The 13543-nt window shown below is 33.3% G+C and overlaps 3 protein-coding genes across 4 annotated transcripts; 1 reads left to right on the top strand and 2 right to left on the bottom strand.

Moving 5' to 3' along the window:
- Positions 1-397: 397 nt before the first annotated feature.
- On the bottom strand, positions 398-4293 carry LOC128669394 (carboxypeptidase Q-like). Of its 2 annotated transcripts, none has more exons than XM_053744203.2 (3): positions 4037-4293; positions 2466-2595; positions 398-1620 (listed from the first exon to the last, which is right to left on the bottom strand). In XM_053744203.2, the coding sequence occupies exons 1-3, from the start codon at positions 4225-4227 to the stop codon at positions 529-531; spliced, it is 1413 nt and encodes a 470-aa protein (XP_053600178.1). In that variant the 5' UTR covers positions 4228-4293; the 3' UTR covers positions 398-528. The 2 variants fall into 2 exon arrangements, with proteins under 2 accessions (XP_053600178.1, XP_053600177.1); XM_053744202.2 differs by lacking the exon at positions 4037-4293 and adding an exon at positions 3238-3478.
- Positions 4294-5182: 889 nt separating this feature from the next.
- On the bottom strand, positions 5183-8194 carry LOC128669393 (carboxypeptidase Q-like). Its single transcript, XM_053744201.1, has 4 exons — positions 8002-8194; positions 7508-7660; positions 6662-6791; positions 5183-6473 (listed from the first exon to the last, which is right to left on the bottom strand). The coding sequence occupies exons 1-4, from the start codon at positions 8148-8150 to the stop codon at positions 5382-5384; spliced, it is 1524 nt and encodes a 507-aa protein (XP_053600176.1). The 5' UTR covers positions 8151-8194; the 3' UTR covers positions 5183-5381.
- Positions 8195-9773: 1579 nt separating this feature from the next.
- LOC128669491 (carboxypeptidase Q-like) lies at positions 9774-12352 on the top strand. Its single transcript, XM_053744363.2, has 3 exons — positions 9774-10031; positions 10448-10577; positions 11114-12352. The coding sequence occupies exons 1-3, from the start codon at positions 9829-9831 to the stop codon at positions 12200-12202; spliced, it is 1422 nt and encodes a 473-aa protein (XP_053600338.1). The 5' UTR covers positions 9774-9828; the 3' UTR covers positions 12203-12352.
- Positions 12353-13543: the final 1191 nt, after the last annotated feature.

The following is a 13543-nucleotide window of genomic DNA, read 5'->3' as shown; positions in this document are numbered from 1 at the left end:
AAATGTCAATTATGATTATTGTGAAAAAAACACTTCACATAATTTCACAAGAAGAGCAAAGAAACGTGTATTGCGTAGTTTACAGCAAAGAAAACAATTTTTGCCCCAGATCATTTACTTTTTCTCGGGCCACATAGATACGACGTTATTAAGATTTTATCACCGTCGGGATTGCTGGCAAAACTCTTTTAGCTTTCGCCTTGAATATCTTTATAAATATTTCTCAACCCATTTACTATTGATAAAGACAGCTTTACGATAAAGAGGGTTGAGGGTGAATAAGCATGTAAAAAGGGAGTTATTAGTAAGAAACTTTGTACTGATCTTAGTATGGTAGGTACGTATGGTTTGGTAGTACAGCCTATCCTCGCGGGAAATAAGCGTATTAAAATATTAATAAGCATATAATAAGGTTTTCATTTAATCATGATTGCTTTAAATTAACAAACTTTATAATGAGGATAGGATCAAATTAACACTAGTATTTTGGTAACGAAACTTTTCATTGTGTACTTTTTATTTCTATTATTACCGAGGTATATCTACAGAAAGATCAGCAATTACATATGCTACCGCTGTCCAAAATGCAGCTCCCAAATCTAATTCATGTTCGTCTTCAACAGTCATTGTGTCTCCGTCAGTATGATGAAACCAGAAGTATCTCTCATTGGCATTATATAGACTTGCCCCCGGAATTCCAGTATTAACAAGAACTGCTATATCTGATCCGGGACTCTCAGATTCTATCAAAGTCGATGCATTGATTGATTCAAATAGTTTAAGGATTTCTGCGACGATACAACGAGCAGCCTGATTTCCTGCTACCTCCAAGCCGAGCGGAGCGAAGGTACCTTCATCAGACTCCATTATGAAATTAATTTTGTCGCTCTCATTTCTATGTTTTTCTTCATAAGCGTAGGCACCTATTAGACCTAATTCTTCGGCGGTCCAAAATATAGAACGGATAGTTCTTTTCGGTCGAAGATTCAAGCGATGAAGTATGACAGGCACGGCCCAACTAACAAATAGGCCTCCACCATCGTCCATAGCCCCTTGGCCGACATCCCAGCTGTCAATGTGACCAGAAACAATCACAAGCTTATCAGGGTCCTGTGTTCCTTTATAATCAATTAAAGTGTTTCGTGATGTTTTGGTATCATAAGTTGATTGCATTTGTATGTTCAACACAACTTTTTCACCTCGTTTGTATAATCTACTAATTAGATCCGCGTCTTCGATCGTTATAGCCGCAGTTGGTATTTTATTTATATCCGGCACATAATTTTGTGAACCAGTATGAGGACTGTTAATAGAAAATGGCGCAATCGAGCGGACTAATGAAGCAACAGCTCCCATTTGGGCTGCTTTAACTGCTCCTTGAGTTCTGTGTACCACAGTTTCTCCATAAGTTGTAAAAATTGGATTGAATAGTACAATTTTTCCATTTATATTATCTCTTCCTAGGTTAGTTAGTTCCTCGAAGTTTTTGACGACAACCACTTCAGCAGTTATCCCTTCAGGTGGAGTGGTAACACTTCTTCCTAGACCAAGAACTGCTATGTCCTTGTTTCTTGGTTCATACATTGTTATTTTCTCTTCTCCTCTTACCCAATGTGGCACCTAAAATAAATTCAACACACAGACCATATATTCAAGTAGAATCATACTCAGTAGCAAAAGTAGCTGTTATAGGTTTGCACATAGTTCCCACAAAGTTTGAAAAATATTTATTTCAAGGATTAATATTATAGATTGTCAAGAATCCAAAGATTGAAAATAATATTGTAAATTCTAAATACTAACATGTACCAACTATTCAACAAAGGAATTACTATATTAGATAACTGAGGAGATATTTAATTTCTTTTTATTAAATGTTTTATTTACTTATTTTGAAGTGTTAGTGGTGTGATGGTTAAGATTCCGCCAGTGGATCGAACGGTCCCAGATTTGAATCCTATTCATGCCACATGAGTTTGCATACCGGTCTGGCTTATGTATAGTAATTTTCATAGACCACCACTTGCTTCCAGTGAAGGGAAACATCATGAGGAAACTTGCACACTCGTTGATTATTCACTTGTGTGTGATATAAAGAAGGCCACTCCATTAATACTGCCAAGAAAGTTGTTATGTGTGTTTCATTCCACATAATAATCATAACCCTCAGCTATGAGGAAATATGACTATGAAGATTAACAAAAGAAGAAGGGCCATCAAGTGTCCTATGATTAACATGTTTTCAGCTCAAAATATCTGATTAATATGCTATAAACTATCGTCTGCTTTCTATTAAGGAAAATATTAAATTCACTAGAGTGTATGTGTCTACTGCCACTAATGGCAGTAAGTATTCACAAAAGTCAATTAGTCTGATGGCATATGTGCTATCAGACTATTTTAATAGTGTCAGACCAGTGTAGTAATGACATACTCAATAAGAAATAATTAACTTCAATATTTACCTCCAGTTCTTCAGTAACAATGTTATTGATGTCTTCATCGCGAGTCAACTGTATCATGTAGTCGATGGATTGTTCAAGGGTATCAGATCCGGACGGCCGGGGCCCAAACTTATCCACGAACTTGGCTAACCTGGAAAACAAACACTCATTACTACCACTCCATTTCCTGAAAGATAATCTCTAGTTTTCACTACAAAGCTTTTTTTGCACGGCATGGTGTAATTATGACATTTATTTTAACGTCGGCTTCACCTATCAACTTCTACCAACACATTGAAATATTTGTTCTAAACACGAAAATCTCACATTAGGAATTGAAACTCCCATTGTAGAATAATTCCGTATTTATCAAGATGTTATTTAATGTTTAGGTATTATGTTTATTATTATTTAGATATATGTGCCCCATTACAGGTAAGAACGTAGAACGCGAATATTCCGCGGTAATAAAATTCGGATGACGCGGAACTGTATTGCAAAATTTTTCATCACATTTTTGTAAAAGCAGTCTCTGAAAACATGGAGAAATCTTATGTCAGATTTTATAGAAGTCCATCTTTACGAATATGGCTGTCCTGTGACAGTAAACACATGCGGCTACACACTAGTAAACGTAACAGTAGTGTGCAGGTCTCCTTAAGATGTTTTCTTTCACCGGAAGGAATTATGGTGGCCTATGAAAACGACTTCACATGAGTCATATTTATATCAATCTCATGAAGTACGAGAATGATCCCAACCGCTTCAAACAACACAATTGATTTTTACTCACTCATCGTAGGTTTGACCCTTGAAATTCCCTTCGATAACGTATTGCAATATTTCGTTAACTACATCTTGGTAACCGGCAATTTCTTGTACTAATTCTTCTGGCAACTCATTGCTACATGAATCAGTATCCCTTGGCAAGAAGGCCGCTTTTCCGTAACTAATAAAAATATAGAAATTCAAAAGTGCGTACAAGACATTCATTTTCACTTGCCGCTACTCTGTGACAAATTGAGAGGCCACTTCTTTTTGTATACCAAGTATATCTTATCTCGAGAGTGGTTCAAGAGATTGCCAGCTGTCGAAGATGTCCATATTCATTTGCACGAAAACGATATCTATCTGATAGATGCGAGATTACAGAAATAATTTCGAATGTCTATCTTTTATATCTTAGTATTGCAAAAGTCAATAGTTGGAAAAATATTGCTTATCATTCTGATCAGTCTACATTATGAACTCGTAATGAAAATGAATTTACATTTCGCGTCTATCTACTAGTTTTTGAATTAGATATTTTATTAGGTGACGTAGTAACTGTGTCGAATAATAGACTTATATCGAAAGGACGAACAAAATGAAGGTCACTTGACACTTATGAAAACTAATAAATTAAACTATCACCAAATTATTTTTTTTTGCTTTTTACTTTATATTGATATATTACGAGTGTAACATTACATAATATTTCTTACTGCCAACCCACTTTTACTCGAGTGATCAAGCGTTATTTTATCAGTTAAAGTAAGACAGTCCTTTATCAATGTTTATTATTAAATATCAAAAACAAAATATATACTCACTCACTGTATGTTTTGCCTTTAAAAGGACCAGTAGTATAATCCAGAATGTATTGTACCACATTTTTGTACGATGCAATTTCATTATATAAATCACTGGTGTAATCCTTACAGTTTGTTTCTGAGTAACTTTTTTTCCTGGGTATACTTTGCACTTGATAAACAAGGTACAACAAGTACAGTATGCCCCGCATGTTTGTAGTTATCCGAGGGCATGTGATGCGTCTAGTCTCGGTATGTGTCGATAAGCCAATGAAAGGTGAAGTCGCCCATTGTCCAGTAAGCGATTACTGGAATAATGATGTTTATTTGTCCCTGGCCACGTACACGTCTGTATTACAAATTATAAATGACATACAGGAGGAAATATTTCGGCCTTATTCGATCTCGTAAACTATTCCTGTGTTTCGTTAAAAATTTATACACTTCTACTCTTACATACGTCAGTTCTTAAAAAGACTTGTAATTACATAATGCATGTCAACCTATAAGAAATAGATTTCATTTAGATATACTGTAAATAGCTAATACTTGTACTTCTTCTCTTCGAGTCGAAATAGGGAACTAATTATATTAATTCAGACCAGTACGTAGCCACAGCAATTGCCTTGTCATTGGTCTTTATATATATTTAGTAATAATGATACAACTCGCATGCTCGAGCATAAGGTCAAGCGACGTAGGGCATATTCACCTCGATGTCGAATAATGGTTACTACAGCGGATGTCCACTATTGTACAATATTCACTGTATATTTACTAGTAGCCATCAACTCAAATCAACGCTTAGAACGAGCCATTGTGTGGCTATGCGGTCGAAATAATTTATAGACTTGGACAATTGGACTTAACTATATATATATATACTTATTGATCCCATATAAAATAAAATTTTTAGATAGATTTTAACTACGTAACTTTAGCATTAAAATTGCATTTGGGCGTCAAATATTAAAAATACGTGAAACATAAATTATATCGGAGGTATTATTGCTCATACTTCTGTACCGTGCAGGGTGCAGGTAAGTTATCACGGCTCTTTATCAAGTAACATTTTTGCAAGCATTTCAAAACTGTAAGGTCTGATTATGAGTATGGGTCCTTGGTGGTATAAGTCCTTAGCTTACGCTAAGGAGGTCTGAAAAGATATTTGCATAATCACATGCTTTTATTATATTATATTCAAAATATGCCAGGTTAATATAATTTATTATGCTCATTTGTATTAAAATAAGATTAATAAATACCGTAATACTATTTAAGCAATAAATGAAACATCATATACCTACATTGTATGTAGACAATGTATGTACTTATTCTAAACACTGACTCAAATTATAACAACTTATTATCGGGGTATATCAACAGAAATATCAGCTATTATATATGCTACGGCAGTCCAGAACGCAGCTCCTAAGTCCAGCTCATGCTCGTCTTCGACGAGTATAGTGTCAGCTTCAGTATGATGGAACCAGAAATACTTATCATTTGCATTCAACAAACCAGCACCTGGTACTCCCGTGTCTATGATTACTGTTATGTCAGATCCTGGGCTTTTAGCTTCCTTCAACGTTGATGCGTTGATTGATTTAAACAGTTTCAGGACTTCCGCGATGATACAGCGAGCCTCCTGATTTCCCGCTACTTCCAAGCCAAGCGGAGCAAATGTGCCCTCATCTGATTCCATTATGAAATTGATGTTTTTACTTTCATTTCTATGTTTCTTTTCGTAAGCTTGAGCACCTATTAGACCTATCTCTTCCGCGGTCCAAAATATAGATCTGATGGTTCTTCTTGGACGAAGATTTAATCGTTTCAGAATCACAGGAACAGCCCAACTTATAAATAAGCCACCGCCGTCGTCCATGGCACCCTGACCAACATCCCAACTATCAATATGACCAGAAACGATTACAAATTTTTCGGGGTTTTTTACTCCTTTGTGATCAACTATGGTATTTCTTGATATTTTGTTATGTTCATTTGAATGCAATTTTATATTCAATACCACTTTTTCACCGCGTTCATACAATCTGTTTATCAATTCGGCATCTTCAATCGTTATTGCAGCTGTTGGTATTTTTGTAACATTTTCCCCGTAAGTTTGCATACCAGTATGTGGAGTATAGATAGAGACTGGTGTAATTGAACGAACTAATGAAGCTACAGCTCCTTTTTTAGCAGCTCTAGTTGCTCCTTCTTCTCTGTATTCTACAGTTTCAAAATACGTTTTATATATCGCATTAAAAAGTACAATTTTTCCTTTTACCTTATAGTCTTGTAGGCTGTCTAATTCTTTAAAACTTTTAACGACAATGACTTCAGCAGTTATTCCTGAATTTGGAGTACTAACACTACCTCCTAAACCTAGGACTGCAATATTCTTCGGTCTCGGTTCTTTCATTGTAATCTTTTCTGCTCCTCTTTGCCATTGTGTTATCTAAAAAATCATACATCTAATGATATCGCTATTAATATGTGTACATATATATAACAAAACTAATAGGCTTTACACTGAGCTTTTACCAAGTTACATGTTAACTTACGGCTGTCTAATTGTGTATGAAGCTATGTAAGAATTTAGAAATTTGAGGCCAGTCTAATATATTTTTGAGAAGATATATTTACCTCCACTTCTTCGGTGACGATGGTATTAATACCGTTTTGTCGAGTTAACTGAATGATGTAGTCGATTGATTCTTCGAGAATTTCAGTTCCCGCTGGCCGCGCCCCGAATTTATCCACAAACTTGGTCAATCTATAACAAACATTAGTATAAAGTAATGCGTTATTGTTAAGTTAAGTTGCGTTACTAGACGTTAAGTTACTAGAGTATATTTTTTAAGGTTTAGTGCAGGATACAAAATAACATTAATTATTGACGCTTGTTTATTGAGAAATCCAAGTTTTCATAAAACATACGTATATGTACGTGTATCTTTATTGTGTTAATTTTAATTTATCTACTTATTTTCGTAGGATAAAGTTATTACAAACAAACATAATACGGTACTGTATTTATGGAAAACTTTATTGCAAATAATTCCTAAACAAATATATATATATATATCTGTCAACCGTAAACAATCAGAGATAGCATTGTGGTATAAAAAGTGAATCTAATAAATAGAAAACTTCACCACCTTGTATATACGTAGAAGTATACAAATAAAGTGAGAAGTACATGAAATACATAATCATAAATATCCATATAATAATGAATATATAAGTATTTATTCGTTTATTCTGTAAATTTCAAATAAAATGACTGTAACTGTACATTTTTAGTTTGGAAACAAAAAATATTAGTGATCCACTGTGATGGTAAACTAATATTTTTAACTAACTAAAAATAATATAATAAATATTTTATAATATATATAATCAATAAGCTAATATATTTATGTATAAATTACAAGTAGTAAACGCACAATGGATAAAGCATTATCTAACAATCAACAAGGTAATACTCACTCATTATAAGTTTGACCTTTAAAATCGCCTTGGATGACGTATTGCAATATTTCGTTCGCAATATCTTGATAGGCCCCAATTTCTTTTACTAATTTTGCTGGTAGCAGTACGCTACAAGCATCAGTATTTTGAGAGTGCGCCTCAGTTTCGTCACTAAAAACAATTGTATAAATTAACCGTTATTCATAAAAAGATAAAGTATGGTTTATCTTTTTTATGAATAACAAGTATACTTTACTTGTATTTTGTCAATATCGCACTTTTAAAATTTTGGTATTGACAGAACGAGACAAAACATTAGCTTAAAGTATACAAAATAAAATTATTTTGAGATTTAATTCATATCTAAGGTTTTAATATCTAAGGTAAAATTTGTTGAACCGAACTATATTTTCATTTCTATTTGCATTTATTATAATTTATCTCCAACCCAATTAAAAATAAAATTGGTTTTATTACTATGTAAATAGCAAAACATTAATTACAATACTCACTAATAATCATCTTCACTGTTAGGGTCATAAGTTGGTTTTATTACCGCTTTATTGTGGAGTAAAATTTCATCATATTTAGAATTACTTTTATTTTTCGACAAACATTGCACTTCGTAAACAATGAACAACAACAAGCAATGCATACGCATTTTTAATACAATAATGCGTCTAAACCTCTAATGTGAAAATATAATCAAAGGTGAAATTTTAAATAGTGAGCAATTAGATATACTAATTTAACGTTTTAGTTACGCCAATGTCTGAAATTAATCAGTATGGCGACGCGGTAAGCGATAAGAAAATTATAAAAATATTGTTGCTAAACCCACAAACATGCCCTAATATGTCTCTATCTTACAATAAAAAAAATTCTAATACCTCAAACAACAAGACAAAGTGATATAGAAGACACGAATAATTATTTTTTCTTTCTCGAAAATATATTTTTTTTTCACAAACAATATTGGTATGTACCATTATTGTAATACATAATATCCAGATAATTTTTGATAAATATAGATCTTTTAACTTCATGAATATATTGTCATTTTAAATATTAGATACGTAAGGTTTATAATATGATTTACATAAGTTTGATGTCCAGGTCCAACATAAATGTAGAAGTATTACGTGCCAAGCGTATTCCTGTATTCTCTTGCGACTGTAAATATTCCAATTTTTGACTTTTATAAAAGTTTCATCTTGCAAAGGTACCCTTTGAAAATGAAGTAACAGTAGTAAGTTTACAATCAAATGTTCCCTGAAATCTCTCCAATGAAATTTAAATAGCCTAATTGCAACTTCTCTCATTTGAGAAAACGGAGGTGCTTAATATTAAAGTCCTACAATATTAGCAGAACTGCCTTACATAATGAACAATTTCTTACTGAATATTTTTCTATTCAAGTTTAAAAAGCGAAGAAAAAGAACATTATAGTTTCCTTAATTTCAATGATCTAGTTACTTCGTGGTGCAGTTTGAACCGAATGTTTAAGTGTTAAACAGTCGATTAAAAAGTCGGTGAACTCGGCCCTAGTACGTACTTTAATTAACAATTTCGAACTCATAATAAAGGGCGTTCGACAAAAAAATTGATATTCAATTTTACAATTCATATCTGCAATTTGGTCACGCACGTAGTGTGAACGTTGTGTCGAAAATTTCACAGTACGTGACCAGAATTTCCGTGGCTTTTTTCTGATATTTGGACTGAAATTATGCCATTGCGTGCTCAGATCTCTCCCCAGTATTTATTTAGGATCGCCACATGCCATCCTGCCGATTGATTTGATGTGTCGCCCTTTCATCTCAAAATGTACTTATTATACGGTTTTTCTGAATCTTCGTAGATCCGAGGTATTATTAAGATATGTTTTTATTTTGTTCTTATTCTTCCTCTGAATACATACTTCCTATCTATGCATATTTATAATCCATATAAGTAATAGTAATAGTATAAATGTGAAGTGTGTTTGTTTGTTCTTTAAAGGAGCAATTAATTAATGTATTTTTTTATACCAACAGAAGGATGGAGTGACAAAAGGTACTATTTGACTTAACTAGTTAACAAAATAATGCTCTTAATTTTTACCTATGAAACTGTATCGGTTAGTATACTCCCGAAATGGCTTATTATCATTTGAAAATGGTGCCTCCCTAAATTTCATAATCGAGTCAGATCTAACGTATATCGACTAACTTAAACTTGATTTATCTCTGAGTATATTAACTATCTCCTCAATTAAGCAGAGTTCAACAAACATAGATAACAAGTGCTACTTATCTAATGTAGTTTTACTTCGGTACTCGAATAGTATTGACTTTAATATGCATTCAATTTTTCTATTTATTTTAATTTTTACTATTTGTTTTGATGTATTAAATGCCAAAGTAATTAGCAATCATAATGTAAGTGATACTTGCAATTTGGATAATAAATTAATTGAAGAAATAGCATCGTATAAAAATGTGACTGAATTTATTATGAATGAGATTATATCTAAAGGTTTAGGACAAGAAATGTACAAAGAGTAAGTGTTTTTTCTTATTATTTTGTTCGTTCGCTTAATAATTCAGTTAATTTTAATTTTATAGTATAAAAGTAACTATTAAAATTGTGAACCACTTGAATATGACTTATATTTCAACTAGCTTTTACCCGCGGCTTCGCTCTCAAGATTTTCCAAGGAGTACAATTTATTTTTTCTGGATGAAAGGTATATATGTCCTTCTCCGTACTTCAAACTATATGTTTACTAAATTTCAAATAGTTTGGTGAAGTAAATAAAGCGTGAAGAGGTAACAAAGTAATGTACTTTCACATTTAATTAGTTAGGATAACAGGAAGTCTTAATTATTATCAACTTGGTGTTAGCATTTGTAACCGGTGTGACTAGAACAAAATTTAAGTGATAAAATAATATTTTTTATTCCTAACTTTTTTCAGGTACACGGATTTTATTGACAAGTTTGGAGCGCGGGTGTCAGGATCTGAGAACTTGGAGAAGTCTATAGACTACATGATCAACCTCACCATCTCACACGGCCTGACAGATGTAACCACTGAAGAAGTAGACGTAAGCGTTCTAGTAAAGCTCTAGACTTTATGTTCACATTGTCACATCTTACATACGAAGTATTATTTTAAATCGACTTCAAAGGAGAAAGTGCTTAATTCTTTGCTATATTCCTACTTTACTTGATTATTGAGTATTGCGTTGTAATATTAAGTCAAAAATTAACTAGGCTGTGCGTGCGTCCCTTATTCGCCTCGTATGACATCCACGAGAGGACATGGAGTGGTCCTTTTTTAGGACGGAACCACACGCCACGCATTAATATGCGTGACCTTGTTATTCATAAAAAGTTAAAACATACTTTTAGTTTACTAAAATATGTTTGGTCTCTTTCTGTTAATTTCAAATATTATAAAGTGTAAGTGACACTTTATAATATTTGAAATTGACAGTACAAACATATTTTAATTTAGAGTATGTTTAAACTTTTTTAAATTTTTTATAGGTATCTAGTATGCTTAATATACAAAATATTGACATAAACTCCATATAAATACAATATATATTAAACTATAATAAATAATAATAATTTTCAGGTTCCACACTATGTTCGTGGCCATGAATCTCTTCAAATGATAAGTCCCCGTAAAAAGAATATGGCACTGATTGGCCTTGGCGCCAGTGTCGCAACTCCACCTGAAGGTATAACAGCAGACGTCATTGTTATCAAGAGCTTTCAAGATCTAGACCAAACTCAAGAAGCGAAAATAAAAGGAAAAATTGTACTCTTCGATGCTCATTACGTAACTTATGGAAAGACTGTAATTTATAGAACACAAGGAGCATCACGAGCAGCAAAGAAAGGAGCCGTTGCGTCATTGGTTAGAAGTGTGACGCCATTTTCAATATACTCTACGCATACTGGAGCTCAATTTTATGATGATAACGTCACCAAAATCCCCACTGCTGCCATAACCTTAGAAGATGCTGATTTAATGCGTAGAATGCAAGAGCGAGGGGAAAAAATTACTGTTACCTTGAAAATGTCAAGCACTTTTGATATGAAGAAATCGAGAAATACTATAATTGACATAAAAGGAAAAGAAAATCCCAATAAAGTAGTGATAGTGTCCGGTCATATCGATAGCTGGGATGTGGGACAGGGTGCAATGGACGATGGTGGTGGGATGATAATAAGCTGGTTTGCACCAGTATTTTTAAATATATATAATTTAAAGCCAAGACGTACTCTCCGAGCAATTTTATGGACTGCTGAAGAACCTGGCTTAATAGGAGCAGCTGCATATTTACGACGTCATTTATCTCAATTGTCAGATATTAATTTTGTAATGGAATCAGACGAGGGAACTTTCAAGCCACGGGGTCTCGATGTAGCTGGATCCAAAACCACTCGCTGCATCATAGCAGAAATATTGAAATTATTTACTCCGGTAGATGAAATGACAAATAGCGGAGGTCCCGGGTCGGACATCACTATGATTATAAATAAGGGTGTTCCTGGTGCGTCGTTATTGAATAAGAATGAGCGATATTTTTGGTATCATCACAGTGAAGGGGACACACTGAATGTGCAAAATAAAAATGAGGTTATAAATTGTGCTGCGTTTTGGACAGCAGTGTCTTACGTTATTGCCGATATTTCGAAAGATCTACCGCGTTCATAGTTTTTTTTAGTTTTTATAAACGTATATCTAGTCTTTTATGTAACGAACAAGTTCCGAACGGCCTAAATGAATAATTTTAAAAATAATGTACATATTATAAAATAAAAATACAGTCGTTGAAGCTTTTAAAGAAAATATAAGTTAACCCATTGAGTTGTTTTATTGCATTGAGCATGCCTACAATTTTTCATATTTTAATTGAGAGTCTAGTGATTTTAGGCTTTATTATATATTTCTTTTTGTTAATAAGTTACATATATGTTTTGCTCCTCAACAAAACTTTTTTAAATCACGTAGAAATACGAGTAAATATCTCGTATTTTATACCCAATAATAAATTCATGTTGAAACTCTGTAGGTTTCACGTAAACGGTAACATATCTTTGTCGTGTGATAGATTTAAACATGCAGCCTGCGGCTCTAAGCTCTTTGTGTTTCTTTAGAAATAAATTGAAGTTCTACGTCCCCTCGAGTACGGCCGAATGGTGAATAGAAGTGAGAAATTGCTGCATGTAACTCTAACAATTTATAACACGAGTCAATTCAACTGAATTGCGTCATGTAAATTCAAGAATATAACTTGTACTAGCTTTTGCCCGCGGCTACGCACGCGTGATTTTCTTTTTTTAAAATTAAGTAAAATTACAGTTATTATTTTATCGCGTATTCTAAGACTGTTAAAATTTATTTATACTATGATTAAAATTCGTATTTTATGTCGTCTTTAGTTCAATTCCCCGTTTCCTGCTACGATTTCCGCTACGTGTCTCGTTCCGTAACTTGTCCTGTCCCGTTTCTTGCAAATTGTCCCATATCGTTTCCCTCAACATCACATTTCCCGCTACGTGTCCCACTTTCCGTAACGCGTATCGAACATTTCATAGACCTTTCTTCAAAAATAATAAAGTTTCGCTTAAAGTTCCACCCCTACACCATTCCCCTAGAGATGTCATTTTCAAAATCTAGTTATTGCATTATTATATTTTACTAAGTATATTTTATATAGATTAGTAAGTAGTAGTTTACAAATTTCAATCAAAAATTTCATGTGTCTCACTTAAAAAATTACGAAGTTTCATACAAACTGGCAACCCCTATTTCACCCCCTTAGGGATGGAATTTCGAAATATCCTTTCTTAGCGGACGCCTCCTAGTCACAAACTATCTTCCTGCCAAATTTCATCTTCATGAGCTCAGTAGTTTTCGAGATTTCGTGATACGTGAGCGAGTAATACATATAATTACTACTATTCGCCCTATTCGCCTCTACTTTGCACGATATTTGAGCAAGCCTTACAAACAAGTACCATAGATGAAATAGTAATGTATGAACGTTTTAGT

Source organism: Plodia interpunctella, chromosome 4 (genome assembly GCF_027563975.2).
Source record: "Plodia interpunctella isolate USDA-ARS_2022_Savannah chromosome 4, ilPloInte3.2, whole genome shotgun sequence".
In the NCBI taxonomy this organism is placed as follows: domain Eukaryota; kingdom Metazoa; phylum Arthropoda; class Insecta; order Lepidoptera; family Pyralidae; genus Plodia; species Plodia interpunctella.
This window is presented reverse-complemented; position numbering and strand designations above follow the sequence as displayed.

What these genes read in the sequence shown, in the direction of transcription:
- LOC128669394 (XM_053744202.2), bottom strand. Translation starts at nt 3,437, where the DNA reads ATGAATGTCTTGTACGCACTTTTGAATTTCTATATTTTTATTAGTTAC. An exon ending in AAGGGTCAAACCTACGATGA is followed by an intron (nt 2,596 to 3,237) that starts GTGAGTAAAAAT and finishes TTTGTTTTCCAG; the next exon opens with GTTAGCCAAGTTCGTGGATA. An exon ending in TTGTTACTGAAGAACTGGAG is followed by an intron (nt 1,621 to 2,465) that starts GTAAATATTGAA and finishes AATTTATTTTAG; the next exon opens with GTGCCACATTGGGTAAGAGG.
- LOC128669393 (XM_053744201.1), bottom strand. Translation starts at nt 8,150, where the DNA reads ATGCGTATGCATTGCTTGTTGTTGTTCATTGTTTACGAAGTGCAATGT. An exon ending in AAAGGTCAAACTTATAATGA is followed by an intron (nt 6,792 to 7,507) that starts GTGAGTATTACC and finishes TGTTTGTTATAG; the next exon opens with ATTGACCAAGTTTGTGGATA. An exon ending in TCGTCACCGAAGAAGTGGAG is followed by an intron (nt 6,474 to 6,661) that starts GTAAATATATCT and finishes ATGATTTTTTAG; the next exon opens with ATAACACAATGGCAAAGAGG.
- LOC128669491 (XM_053744363.2), top strand. Translation starts at nt 9,829, where the DNA reads ATGCATTCAATTTTTCTATTTATTTTAATTTTTACTATTTGTTTTGAT. An exon ending in GGACAAGAAATGTACAAAGA is followed by an intron (nt 10,032 to 10,447) that starts GTAAGTGTTTTT and finishes AACTTTTTTCAG; the next exon opens with GTACACGGATTTTATTGACA. An exon ending in TAACCACTGAAGAAGTAGAC is followed by an intron (nt 10,578 to 11,113) that starts GTAAGCGTTCTA and finishes AATAATTTTCAG; the next exon opens with GTTCCACACTATGTTCGTGG.